Source organism: Coregonus clupeaformis, chromosome 15, assembly GCF_020615455.1.
Source record: "Coregonus clupeaformis isolate EN_2021a chromosome 15, ASM2061545v1, whole genome shotgun sequence".
NCBI classification, from domain to species: Eukaryota; Metazoa; Chordata; class Actinopteri; order Salmoniformes; family Salmonidae; genus Coregonus; species Coregonus clupeaformis.
Window position 1 is genome coordinate 31,927,439 of NC_059206.1, and position 14,613 is coordinate 31,942,051.

The window sequence follows — 14,613 nt, forward strand, 5'->3', positions numbered from 1 at the left end:
TCTCGAGGATCAGAACACTCAGACAACAGGGAATGGGGTCAAATCGTGGCAAAGGCATATTATCTTGAAAATCGTTTTATGTGACACCACACTTTCTGCACATTGTTGTTTAAACAATTAGTTTTATTGAGTAAAGTACAAGCTTCTGCCTTAGGCATCCTACATAATGCCATAGATTCCGTTTTTGACAGCAAAAAAAAGGGATTCACAGCAAAAAAGGGAAGCATGATAGAAGGTGCGAACCTGCAATGGTAACTGATTGGAGGCTACTAAGACTCACAACTAACCGCTACGCCATGGCCATTTGATGAATATTGTGAGAGTTGACTCTTCATGGGGTTGAGACTCTTCAAGAGTCATCCGGACAAAACAGGAGAAGGATTCAGATTTTTTTTTTAAATTACATTACATGTTTTTAAAATGTGCAATGATAGTATTGTAGTTTAAGGGTTCTTTAGATTGTGGATGGATGACTCACTTTGTAGACAAACAATGGATGAATACCGATTACTGTTTTGCTGATTTAATGATGAACCAGAGAGGAAGAGAGAGGCCCAACTCAGGGGAAAATCTGTCTCCCTCCAGCAGGTGTTTTTTGTTGTTGTTTCGCCCACCAAGCAAGGAGTTTTTGTATGGAGGTTAATGAAAGAGTGTTGAATTTGGTCAACAAAAAAATGAATGGCTTATTTTCAAAGTTAGGTTTTTTGATCAAATAGAAGTTTCGTAATCCTTGAGTTGTTACGAGTGTACTAATATAAGTAGGAAACGTGACATCACAGCAACTTTGACAGAAAAACACTTTATATCGGAGTTGCCTCGAGATGGCTAGGCATATTCATGGCATGAGGCTAGTAGCATAGCATCTCTCTCCATTGAATACAGGCGGTTGACATCAACAACCCTCATTGAATATTCAAAAAAGGTTTACAATAATTAGATATATCCACCAATCCAAAGAAAGGATAGGCGGGAGCTAGACAGCTCGCTGTACCTTTGTGGACAACGACTCCCATTGTTGTGGTGGAGAGACATGTAATCTTGTCAGTATATCCATAATCTTTGGATGAACTGACCACAGTTACAGTGTCATGTCTAGATGGGATATAGTTGATATCATATTTTAGCTAACCCTTTAACTAACTTTAACCTAATTCTCTTAACTTGCTACGTTAATTGTCCTAACCTGCTGCGTAAGTTCTCCTAACCTGCTACGAAAAGTCAATTCTGACAAATGTTATACTATCTAGTCAAAACCCAGTTACAGCCATGCATCGACTCAACCATTTCCTGTTCTCTTCCAACAAATAACTAACATCCAACCAATCAGAAAAGTGCAAAGTAGTTGCTAGGTAGATAAATCATTAACATTACAATTCAAAACAACTGATTCACAATATCTTAGAACTATACAACAGTGACTTAGAAAACAACATCTCCCATAAAATAACCCTACAGTATGATCATAGACCTTAATTTAATAAGATGGTAAAATGACCATGTTATGATGAAAATGTAAAATGTGCCTGTGTGTGTGCATGTAGATCAAGACTGGCTGATTTCCATATGAACTGTCAGATGACTGGTCACTCCATCACCAGCTGTCCCCATGATAACTACCACGGCTGCCTCATGGCCTACGTAGGCCTCATTGGTGAGTACACGCGCACACACACACACAAACCTAGCCGACAATGTGAAAAATCTGTTGATGTGCCCTTGAGAAAAGGAAAATGACACACATTTGTTCAAGGGGCACCGTAGTACTATGGCTGACCCTGTAAAACAACACATTTCACTGCACCTATGTGACAATAAAAGGGTAAAGCCATTTGAATTCAAAACTTTTTGACAACATCCCTTTTGATTTAAAGTGACATTTTGGATGTGAATGCCAAAACATTCATGAGATAGAGGTGCTCAAAGTTGACCTATTTTGCATACCCCACCATACCATGAGACATCCATGTCTTCAACACTGGAAAAGAAAAACGGTTGAGTTTGATATCTTTAAAAGCTTACAAACAGGATTGTCAAACTATTTTATAATTTCTTTAAAAAATAAAATAAAATAAAACGTTCAAAGTTAATTCTCTTCATATTCGCATATGATGTAGCTTAGACCCTATTTTACATCATCAAATGTTTTTGTGTTGTGCACGCCATCGGTTGAAACACAACATACTCTTGAATACAGGGTGGGTGTCATTTCAATCCTATAAATATAATTCATAGAATGGATCCCTTCAGACCACTGCTGGCACACCATTGAAATTTAAATTACTACCACAAACATGGCCGCCGGTCCACCCACCGTCGAATGTCAACTTAAATTGTCATGTCTGTTCTATTATCTGTATTTCTATGATTTCAGTAGGTTTCCTATGGAGGTTTGACAGTACCATTTAAAAACAACAGATATTCCCATTCAACCTACCTGGTTAAATAAAGGTTAAATAAAAAAATAAAAAAAACAAGTGAACATTCTCTGATGTGTGGACCTCGAACCGTCTTTGTGGTACGTTTTGAAAGTCAACATTTATAATTTATTCCCATTTTAGCAGCCAATTTATTCCCATTTTAGCAGCCAAAACATGAAACCCACCCTGTATTCAAGAGCATGTTGTGTCTCAACCGATTGCGGGCACAACACAAAAACCTGATGTTTACGCGTTTTTAGATTATTGACGTTTAGGTAAAAAAATGAAATAATGTACACTACCGTTCAAAAGTTTGGGGTCACTTAGAAATGTCCTTGTTTTCCATGAAAACATACATGAAATGAGTTTGAATAGGAAATATAGCAAAATGAATAGGAAATGTAGTCATTGACAAGGTTAGAAATAGTGATTTTTCATTGAAATAATAATTGTGTCCTTCAAACTCTGCTTTCGTCAAAGAATCCTCCATTTACAGCAATTACAGCCTTGCAGACCTTTGGTATTCTAGTTGTCAATTTGTTGAGGTAATCTGAAGAGATTTCACCCCATGCTTCCTGAAGCACCTCCCACAAGTTGGATTGGCTTGATGGGCACTTCTTACGTACCATACGGTCAAGCTGGTCCCACAACAGCTCAATAGGGTTGAGATCCGGTGACTGTGCTGGCCTCTCCATTACAGACAGAATACCAGCTGACTGCTTCTTCCCTAAATAGTTATTGCATAGTTTGGAGCTGTGCTTTGGGTTATTGTCCTGTTGTAGTAGGAAATTGGCTCCAATCAAGCGCCGTCCACAGGGTATGGCATGGCGTTGCAAAATGGACTGATAGCCTTCCTCCTTCAAGATCCCTTTTACCCTGTACAAATCTCCCACTTTACCACCACCAAAGCACCCCCAGACCATCACATTGCCTCCACCATGCTTGACAGATGGCATCAAGCACTCCTTCAGAATCTTTTCATTTGGTCTGCATCTCACAAATGTTCTTCTCTGTGATCCGAACACCTCAAACTTCGATTCGTCTGTCCATAACACTTTTTTCCAATCTTCCTCTGTCCGGTGTCTGTGTTCTTTTGCCCATCTTAATATTTTATTTTTATTGGCCAGTCTGAGATATGGCTTTTTCTTTGCAACTCTGCCTAGAAGGTCAGCATTCCGGAGTCGCCTCTTCACTGTTGATGTTGAGACTGGTGTTTTGCGGGTACTATTTAATGAAGCTGCCAGTTGAGGACCTGTGATGCGTCTGTTTCTCAAACTAGACACTCTAATGTATTTGTCCTTTTGCTCAGTTGTGCACCGGGGCCTCCCACTCCTCTTTCTATTCTGGTTAGAGCCAGTTTGCGCTGTTCTATGAAGGGAGTAGTACACAGCGTTGTACGAGATCTTCAGTTTCTTGGCAATTTCTCGCATGGAATAGCCTTCATTTCTCAGAACAAGAATAGACTGACGAGTTTCAGAAGAAAATTATTTGTTTCTGGCCATTTTGATCCTGTAATCAAACCCACAATTGCTGATGCTCCAGATACTCAACTAGTCTCAAGAAGGCCAGTTTTATCGCTTCTTTAATCAGCACAACAGTTTTCAGCTGTGCAGACATAATTGCAAAAGGGTTTTCTAATTATCAATTAGCCTTTTAAAATGATAAACTTGTATTAGCAAACACAACGTGCCATTGGAACACAGGACTGATTGTTGCTGATAATGGGCCTCTGTATGCCTATGTAGATATTCCATAAAGAATCAGCCGTTTCCAGCTACAATAGCCATTTACAACATTAACAATGTCTACACTGTATTTCTGATCTATTTGATGTTATTTTAATGGACAGAAAAATTGCTTTTCTTTCGAAAACAAGGACATTTCTAAGTGACCCCAACCTTTTGAACAGTAGTGTATATATATTTTTTTAAATAGTTTGACAACCCTGTTTTTAAACTTTTAAATTATATAAATCTCAACCATTTATCTTTTCCAATGATGAAGACATGGATGTCACATGGTATGGTTGGGTATGCAAAATAGGTCAACTTTGAGCACCTTCTGTTTTGACATTCAGGTCAAAAAAGTCACTTTCAGAGCACTTCTACAATGGGTTTCATTCAAATCAAAAGGGGTGCTGTCAAAATGTGATTGAATTGAAATGGATTTACACACACGCACACACATACTTTCTCCATATTACAGCAATTTGCTGAAGTGTTCTTCAAACGTACTCTTGGTCCTAACTATCATCTTTCCCTCCCTCCCTCCCTCTCTCTCCAGGGTCTGATGTGACTCCTAACTACATGGACAGCATTCCCAGTAATAGCACCATCTCTCCCTGGTGCTCCTGCAGAGGGACTGGCAACCAGGAAAAGGAGTGTGACGCCTTCCTCAGAGACTTCACACACAACACCTGCCTCAGTGAGTGGAGTGCCAGCGTGTGTGTGTGTGTATATATGTCTGTGTGTGTGTGTGTGACTGTGTGTGTGTATTTGTGTGTGTGTATATGTGAGTGTGTGAGAGAGAGAGAGGTCCCTAGGTGTTTTTATTTTTTTATTTTTAATAACCTACAATACCTGCACTCCATCTTGCCTCTCTTAAAGTCACAACCTGTCTCTTCTTCTCTCCCTTTCTCCTGCCTATTTTTATAGAGAATGCCATCCAGGCGTTTGACTATGGTCCAGAGGGGAGTGTACTTCCTGTTATAGAGTCTTTGGCCACGCCCTTTCCTCCCATACAGCCACCACTCAACTCTAAGCCCGCCCCCTCTCTCCATGCCAATGAAATCAAGCCTCAGGACAGCACCTGTGTTTTCTCAACCTGCGCCAACCTTAAGGTGTGTGTGTGTCTGTGTGTGTGTGTGTGTGTGTGTGTGTGTGTGTGTGTGTGTGTGTGTGTGTGTGTGTGTGTGTGTGTGTGTGTGTGTGTGTGTGTCTGTGTAGTGACATTGGTTCAGGTGAAGTAGTGTATCTACTTTCATAGCGGATATGGGGCGTAATGTATGAATGATTGAATTATCTGAAATATCTGGTCCTGCCGCTCTATGTATAAGTCTAACTGGAATGGAGGCTGGAGGGGGAAATACACACACAGACAGAATACACAAAAGTATCAGTGTGAAATAGTTCATGCTGTTTGTATATGTTGTGATGTCACGAGAGGCTGTGTCCTGGAGGGACGTTACATCCCCCTGAGGTGGCTGCAAACCCAGACAGCTATGGCTCCATCTGCTGGTATGGTCGGGAACTCCAACCCTCTATGGCCAATCTTCCCACGCAGCTGAAACAAATGAGGAGCTGATGAGCTGAAGGTTGGGGAAGGGAAGAGACACAGTCTCCAACCTGGGCTCTCTGGAGGACAAGAGTGCTGCACGTCCACTTCCAGGAGGAATATAAGGATTTGGAGATACTTACCTTTGGGAAATACTCACCTTTGGATATATGCACCTGTGGAAATACGTGTGGGACATTTGGAAGGACGTTTTGCTGGGTTGGCCACTAGCTGCAACGTGGAATACAGTAAGACTGGGGAAAAGTTATTTGAGCGAGGGAGAGTTATGATTTTGGATGTGGAAGAGACATCCCTGAACTGTTAACCCTTAAAGAGCCACCAGAGAACAGAATTGTGTTATACTTTCGTTAGTTTCCCAAGACCTTTAATAAAATCCTTGTTTTGGTTGAACCTGGTCTCCTTGCACTACTTGGAGCAATCCCGCTGAAAGCTGTGTAGCCTCTCGTGACGTCACAGATGGTGGAGAATACAGGCACGCTCAAGCGTTAATAGTGCATGTCAGAGGAGGATACCCGAAGGTTTGATCACCCAGTTTTCCAAGTTGGCCGTAGGCTCCCCGCCGACTGAAATGGAGGACATATTGAAAGCCCTTGTTGCTGGCCAGCAAAGCCCAGATGCAAGCAAACGTGGCTCTCTTGGAGGAGCAAAAGAAAGCCAACCTTCTGAAGGCAGAGGAATTGCAGTTGCAGAGACAGAGGGTGGTCCAAAATACCCGCCCAATAAAGGCAAGTGACTTTATATCTAAGATGGGAGCTACCGATGACATTGAGGCATACCTGCATGCATTTGAGGCCACGGCCACTAGGGAAGCCTGGCCCAAGCAACAGTGGGTTGGTCTGTTAGGCCCCTTTCTAACCGGGAATCGCTGAATGCTGTCCGGGACCTGGGCCCTGACCAGGTTACTGACTATGATGCCCTGAAGTCTGAGATCCTCAGCAGATATGGACTCACAAAGTTTGGTATGGCCCAGCGCTTTCACAGTTGGACCTTCCAACCAGACCAACCTCCTCGGCGCAGATGCATGAACTTGTCCGAATCGCAAGGAAATGGCTGGATCCGCAGAGGAATACAGCAGCGGCGGTGGTGGGAGGCCGTTGTGGTGGATCGTTACCTACGCGCCCTGCCTTATGAGGCAAAACGGTTCATCAGTCAACAGGCCTTGACCACGGCTGATCTGACCGTGGAAGCTGTGGAAAAGTACCAGGCCACAGCGGAGATGCTGAATGCTTCCGAAAAAGACCCCAGGAGGGCGGCCCCACCACAAATGGGAAGAACCCGTCCAAAGGACCCCAAGGTCTCGAACCCAGCCACGTCAGGACTTATCCCGGCTCCAGGGGGAGCCAGAAACCAGGCGGGTCCAAGAAGAGTACACCAGGAGGGGGAAACTCGACAGTGTTACCGGTGTGGGGAGATGGGACATATCTCCTGGCAGTGTGGGAAACCAGCCGATGAACCTATGCCCACTGCGGAGTCCTCCAGCTCAGCACCCACACACCGTTTTGCCTCGCTCTTGGGAGTCGTGAGATGGCGGCCCAGATCGACCCCCACCTGCCCGGTAACTGTGAATCACCATGATGTGGAGGCCTTACTGGATTCTGGTAGCCGGGCCACCCTGGTGCGTAAGGATTTGGTGGGCCCAACGTGTTTGACCCGGGGAAAGTCCTCCCAGTTTCCTGTGTCCATGGGGGACACCAGAGAATACCCCATTACTGAACTTACAATGACCAGCACACGGGGAACCATACACACGACGGCGGGGTGGTTGATTCCCCTCCCCGTCCCTGTCCTAATTGGACGAGACTGCCCAGCCTTTTACCCACTCTGGAGAGAGTCTCAGGAGAGGATAACCCGAGTACTCGGAAACGGAGAGGCAAGACTCATCCTGGGGAAGGCTCCGGTGCAATCCTCCGAGTTACTCACTCCCGCCCGGGCTCTGATAGGGATGGCAGGTGCCCAGACCGACACAGAGACGGAGCTACAGAATCTGGACAAAGAACGGTCTGGTCTGAAGGGGACCGCTGAGAGGTATCGTTTGTTAAAGCAACAGTTGGACATGAAGACAGAAGAGTTAGATATCCTCCAGGCTAAACTCCAACAGAGCTCCTTCCCTAAGCAACAGGAGGAGCTGGAGAGGCTGCGCAGGACCATCGAGGAGTGTGAGGAGACCCTGCGCAGGAGTAAGGAGGTCCAGAAGAAGGCAGAGGAGAAGTACAAGGTGTTGGAGAACAAGATGAAGAATGCGGAGGCAGAGAGAGAGAGAAGGAACTGAAAGCTGCTCAACAGAAGCTAAACTCTGCTAAAACCAAGGCTGATGCGTTCAGTAAGAAACTCAAGGAGAGACAACAGGAGGCTGAGTCCCTGGTCCTAGAGGTGGAGGAGTTGAAGAGAGAGCAGGCTGGCAAGCACCACGGCAATGCGGACGCCCTCTCCCGGCGTGATGCCTTCTTCGCTGCCTTTACCCCGACGAGGACGTCGGTCCCGAGGAGGGGGATGTGTGATGTCACGAGAGGCTGTGTCCTGGAGGGACGTTACATCCCCTGAGGTGGCTGCAAACCCAGACAGCTATGGCTCCATCTGCTGGTATGGTCGGGAACTCCAACCCTCTATGGCCAATCTTCCCACGCAGCTGAAACAAATGAGGAGCTGATGAGCTGAAGGTTGGGGAAGGGAAGAGACACAGTCTCCAACCTGGGCTCTCTGGAGGACAAGAGTGCTGCACGTCCACTTCCAGGAGGAATATAAGGATTTGGAGATACTTACCTTTGGGGAAATACTCACCTTTGGATATATGCACCTGTGGGAAATACGTGTGGGACATTTGGAAGGACGTTTTGCTGGGTTGGCCACTAGCTGCAACGTGGAATACAGTAAGACTGGGGAAAAGTTATTTGAGCGAGGGGAGAGTTATGATTTTGGATGTGGAAGAGACATCCCTGAACTGTTAACCCTTAAAGAGCCACCAGAGAACAGAATTGTGTTATACTTTCGTTAGTTTCCCAAGACCTTTAATAAAATCCTTGTTTTGGTTGAACCTGGTCTCCTTGCACTACTTGAGCAATCCCGCTGAAAGCTGTGTAGCCTCTCGTGACATCACAATGTATACGTACGTGTGTGTGCGTTTGTGCATGCATTTGCATGTGCGTGTGTGTGTGGGTGTGAATAATGTAGTGTATGTTTAAACTGTCAGAGCCCTTCAGCTGGGAGTCTAATCCCAGGACTGCTGCCTCCTGCACGGAACTCCTGACATTCAGACTGATCACGTAGAGGGTGTGTGTGTGTTTAATAACGTTAACTAGTTATTTCTCTCTCAGTTTTCTGCTCTCTATTATTCTCTTGATTTCCTGGCCATGAAAACAGCTCTTCTTGTTCTGAGAAGAGATAAGATCTGATTGGCTCTTCCAGCCAGGCGGCTGGCGGGGATATGCTAATGAGACCCAGAGAGGGGCTGATGGGAGAGGGAGATAACTGGAGATGCTGGCGTGAGAGAGAGAGAGAGAGAGAGAGAGAGAGAGAGAGAGAGAGAGAGAGAGAGAGAGAGAGAGAGAGAGAGAGAGAGAGAGAGAGAGAGAGAGAGAGAGAGAGAGAGAGAGAGAGAGAGAGAGGAGAGAGAGGAGAGAGAGAGAGAGAGAGAGAGAGAGAGAGAGAGAGAGAGAGAGAGAGAGAGAGAGAGAGAGAGGAGAGAGAGAGAGAGAGAGAGAGAGAGAGAGAGAGAGAGAGAGAGAGAGAGAGAGAGTGAGTGAGTATAGGCTAGATTATATGATTCAGGTGAGTGTGTTGTTGTTTATGCTGTGTGTAAGTCGATGCTGATTGTGTGTGTTTTTTTTACAGGATGGAGAACAAAAGTGCATTCCCTCCAGTGACTTTGAGTGTGAAGAGGTGAGTGCGAGTGTCTGTGCATTAGTGTCTGTGCATTAGTGTCTGTGCATTAGTGTGTGTTTGAGTGTGTGTGTGTGTTTGCATGTGCGTGTGTGTGTGTGTGTGTTTGCATGTCTGTCTCTGACAGAACAAATAATAGGTTGTATGAAAGCAATACATTTGACATCAGAGTCTGACGTTTATCCACGTTTGTGTTTTTGACCCGGTGTTACTCCTCCTGCTGCGGCTCCTCTTTCATTAACTCCAAATGGTTAAGTGAAAGGTTAAGGTTTGGATAGGGTTAAAAAAAATCACACAAAAACGAATGTCTACCCCTGGGATTGAAAACATGACCCTTGGATCCGGAGCTCGCGGTTAAGTTTAGGCATTCTTAATTATTTTTATCTTAAGTTTAAGTCTAGGCATTCATTCCGAATGGTTAAGTTAAGGGTTAAGGTTTGGGATAGGGTAAAAAAAAAAAAAAAAATTGTGTCTACCACTGGGATTGAACACACGACCCTCGGAGCCAGAGCTTGTGGCTTATGCCCATCCGCCATCCCTGCGTTAGCAAAACCCAAGCCTACTTGATGGTATTAACGCTCAACGTTGCCTCTAGTGACATTTTTTTTAAGGCATCTCCCAACATCCTCTGGACATGGATTGATGTTCAATTTCAAATTGAATCTTGAGCGACCTGGCTGAAATCTCTCCTCCTGCTTTGTAACACTCCTCCACATTCTGTCCATTTGTCATATCTGGTTTACTCTTCTCTGCATCTCCATCTACTCTGTCCATCCATCTTTAACTATCTTCATCACTCTGTTCATCCATCTTTAACTATCTTCATCACTCTGTTCATCCAACCATATATTCACTCATCCTGTCTTTCCCCTCTTTCTCTCATCTTCTCTCTCTCCTCAAAACACATTTACATCTTATGTTTAATTCTCTCTCTATTTCTTTGTTTCTTTGTTTCTTTGTTTCTTTCTTTCTTTCTTTCTTTCTTTCTTTCTTTCTTTCTTTCTTTCTTTCTTTCTTTCTTTCTTTCTTTCTTTCTTTCTTTCTTTCTTTCTTTCTTTTTCTTTCTTTCTTTCTTTCTTTCTTTCTTTCTTTCTTTCTTTCTTTCTTTCTTTCTTTCTTTCTTTCTTTCTTTCTTTCTTTCTTTCTTTCTTTCTCTCTGTCTCTCTCTCTGTGTCTCTGTCTCTCTCTCTCTCTTTCTTTCTCTCTCGCTCCCCCCTCTCTCTCTCTCTCTCTCTCTCTCTCTCTCTCTCTCTCTCTCTCTCTCTCTCTCTCTCTCTCTCTCTCTCTCTCTCTCTCGCTCTCAGGCGTTATTGGCCCAGGGTTCTGAGGGAGAGGAGGGTAGAGCCCAGCACTCTGCAGCAGCCCCTGGAACCCTGATTGTGAGAGAGTGTGTGAGTGTGTGCATGTCTATGTTGGGGCTTCTGCTCCAGGCTCTGTAGCAGACACACACACTCCTGACTAATGACCTCAAAACCCTGTCCTCGGGGTCAGACACGAAGCCCAAACGCCACCCACAGGAAGTTATTTGACATCACATCCTCCACTACCATGTCAACGGCAACCAAAACAACAACATCAACAGAAAAACTGAGAGAAGATTAAAGCAGAGTAGAAGAAAGGAGGAAAGGTATGGAGAGGAGAAGTGATGAGGTGAGGAGGATAAGAGAGAGAGAGGACAGAGAAGAGACTGGCACTCATTCTACAGAGAGACAAAGGAGAGAGAGAAGGAGACAGACGCTGGATGGATGATTATACACAGGCCCTGTCCCATCCTCCCACCCTGAACACTGTGGACTCTCAGGTCTGCATTACCACCCTTTGTCGTGATGTGTTTCTGAGTGTATAGACACTTTGCCTGAGACGGCAGTTGTGATGTCTAACTGATAGAGTGCAGAATGAGTTGGGGAAGTGTGCTGACAACAGACTCACTTCCTAAAAAATCTGATGGGACACTACACCTCCAGAAATTCCTCCTCATACGCAATTTAAAATAAACTGTAAACAGTGTGCGAATTACGGGGGAGACGGGGGGTGCTCAACTCCCCTGAATGAGATGTTAGCTCCCCTAAATGCAACAAAAGTCTATAAATAATGCTAATTAAACCATTCTCCTATTTGTTTAAAATGCAGTGGTAAATATGTTTTACAGTGGTAAATATGAGAATAAAAGCTTCCAAATGAATCAAACACCCCCATCGCTCTGTCATGGTTTAAAACATTTATTTCTATGTAGAGCCGCTGTCCACTCAGTCCTGCTGAATTTTGGCCTCAGCTGAGCTCCTTTACGCATACATTTTCCTTGTACTTCCTAATTTTTGCAATTTTTTGCAATGTGTCCTTGATAAAAAATAGCCTTTATTCAAATGCATTAGATTTATTTGTTGATTTATCATTGTTTGCTTTTGTCAGTCAGCTGTTTAGAGCACTCATTGCTTTGTTTTTCAGGTGCACGCTGGTACTGGTGTTCTCTGTGCCATCCGTGGCCAGAAGTAGTAGACCATTATTTAGCTTTATTATTTTCTATCAATATTTGTTTTCTTTCCTGGATCAGCTGATGGTCGACAATATCACTAAACAACTAGCCTACAGCTAGACACCAATGTGCATCCAGTCCATCCAACAAGTATACATTAATGACAGTAGGTAGGCCTTTAAGGTGACTCGCTTTGGTTAGAAGCATTAGATTTTGCCATGGCATAGGCCTACATTATTTTGGATTTGTGTGCCCATAAGAACTGTTAGGTACACTTACAGTGCATTTTCCGAAATCTCCAAGATCCATGATTCGTACAGGGTTTAAGTTCAATGTTCTAATTCAATTGTTAAATGCTTAATTAAGACAAATAACACTGTCATAAATGTAATCAATGTAAGGAAAGAAAGGTAGTGTTTTATGTCACACGATCTGTGAAGACTCCAAGCATCAACTCATGAATTATGGACAACTCATGAAATAGGGTGTAAAACATGTTTTGATTCAACTCATGTATTATATTGAATGTAGGCTACCTGTTCTGCGTGTGTGTTCATGTGTGTAAAATTACCTCGGCTGAGAGGGTAGGCTACCGGCAGTGGTGTCGGCCTAGTGGAAGGTAAATGCAAGTAACGCTGTTTGAAAGTAGGCTATAGGGGCAGTTACTTTTTCACCGCAACTGGCAATCAGAGTTTACCCACCTATTTTTTTACCACTACATCACTGGCTACCGGTAGGCCTATTTGAACTTCATGGTAATACACATTGTAGCCTAATCTAGTAAGATGACCCTGTGTGTTAGGGTGAACATCCCGTTTTCCCAGGACAGTTTCCGACGCATTTCATGTGTCCCGACTTTTCAGGCTACAAAAAATGTCAATTTGTCACCAAGACGCATCAATTAATGTCGGCCCAATCAATGGCAATCGCTGAATGTCATTAGGCACACTTTTGTGTTTTGTAACAGATGTCTATTTCCATTCATCAAATGGCATGAGTATACATGCCATACAATTATTTTGGAGTATATGATCATGCACAGGTAGCCTACTTTTTGAAGTGATTTGTTTGATAATCAGATGAAAATATAATGACTGGTTGTTTTCATGCCACATTAAAAAGTACTCATTTTTACCGTTTAAATCTTCATTATTAGGCCCATACATTTTTGTTCGATAGAGACCCCCCTGAATGTCATGGTGTAATTCGCACTCTGACTTTAAACCTCAAGTGTGAAGAATGCGCCAGGGCAACAATCAAGGAGAGGACTAACCTGCTAGGGCCTCTGACTCTACTTTGATTAGATGGACTCTACTGGCATTGGACCAGACTGCGCTGACTCTATTGTGATTGGAGCAGAAAGTCAAGATAGGGGGGACTGTTCCTCTGTCTCTCACCTCAGTAACACACCTATCACATTCACATCTCACACACACATACACACAGACACAGACACAGACACACACACACACACACACACACACACACACACACACACTTACAAAAACACCTCAAGGACACCTTGCAGACTTTCTCCCTCAACCTCTTTAGTTCTCACTGCCTGGCAGATGGTTAATACACACACGTGCGTGCACACACACACACATTCCACACACACGTGCAAACACACACACGCGCGTGCAAATACACACACACACACACACACTTACAGAAACACATCAAGGACACCTTGCAGACTTCTGCAGACACTATTGTAGGTTGAAGTGGTTTTCTATCTCAGTTGTGTTGTTAAAACTGTAAAAAAGATAATAGAGTCAATATAAACACATTATTAAAAAAGTATGTCTCACTACACAGCCGTGTGCGGCAGTTTGAGTGTATACATTTTTATTATATATTTGTGTGCGTGTGTGTGTGTGTGTGTATTATAATTGTGTATTATACGTCTGAGACTCTGTGGAGTATTTTCTATGTTGGAGTGTGAGGCTAGTGGAGATCCAGAACACGGACAGAGGCGTGACACACACTTGTTGTCGGGGGAATGTGTGTAAATCATCTGTTGCTATGGATACTGCCGGTGCCAACACTCATTTCTGTCAGGTCTTACTGTACTTGTCATCTTTTCTTTTCCTGCTGTGAGAGAAGAAGAGGGGGAGAGAGAAAATGAGAGAAAAGTAAGAGGAGGAAGGAGAGGAGGGGAGGATTATAAGGTGCAGGTTTCTATGTGCGCTTTACTGAGCTACAGCAGTGTAAATGAAATATGTGTCTAAAGACCTGAATAAAAACATCTGTAACATTACCTGAGTTCTCTGTGTGATTGGTTAATACAAACGTCATGAGATCTGACTAATGTGTGTCTGTGTTCTTCCTACATTCAGCAAGGGGTTTTATTTAGTACAAAGACATCAGCTACTACTATGAATGACCAAAGGTATGTGGACAATGTCATTGTATGCTGTAGCGTTAAGATTTTCCTTTACTGGAACTAAGGGGCCTAGCCCGAACCATGAAAAACAGCTCCAGACCATTATTCCTCCTCCACCAAACTTTACAGTTGGCATTATACATTGGGGCAGGTAGCGGTCTCCTGGC

General features: G+C 43.8%; 1 protein-coding gene across 1 annotated transcript in view; it reads left to right on the plus strand.

Moving 5' to 3' along the window:
- Positions 1-11,769, plus strand: part of LOC121582655 (GDNF family receptor alpha-2) — a 91,574-nt gene extending 79,805 nt beyond the window's left edge. The window contains exons 6-10 of the mRNA XM_041898628.2: positions 1,542-1,651; positions 4,701-4,841; positions 5,072-5,256; positions 9,540-9,587; positions 10,892-11,769. Coding sequence (XP_041754562.2) covers positions 1,542-1,651; positions 4,701-4,841; positions 5,072-5,256; positions 9,540-9,587; positions 10,892-11,026 — 619 coding nt within the window. The 3' untranslated portion in view covers positions 11,027-11,769. The remainder of the gene's footprint in view (positions 1-1,541; positions 1,652-4,700; positions 4,842-5,071; positions 5,257-9,539; positions 9,588-10,891) is intronic.
- Positions 11,770-14,613: the final 2,844 nt, after the last annotated feature.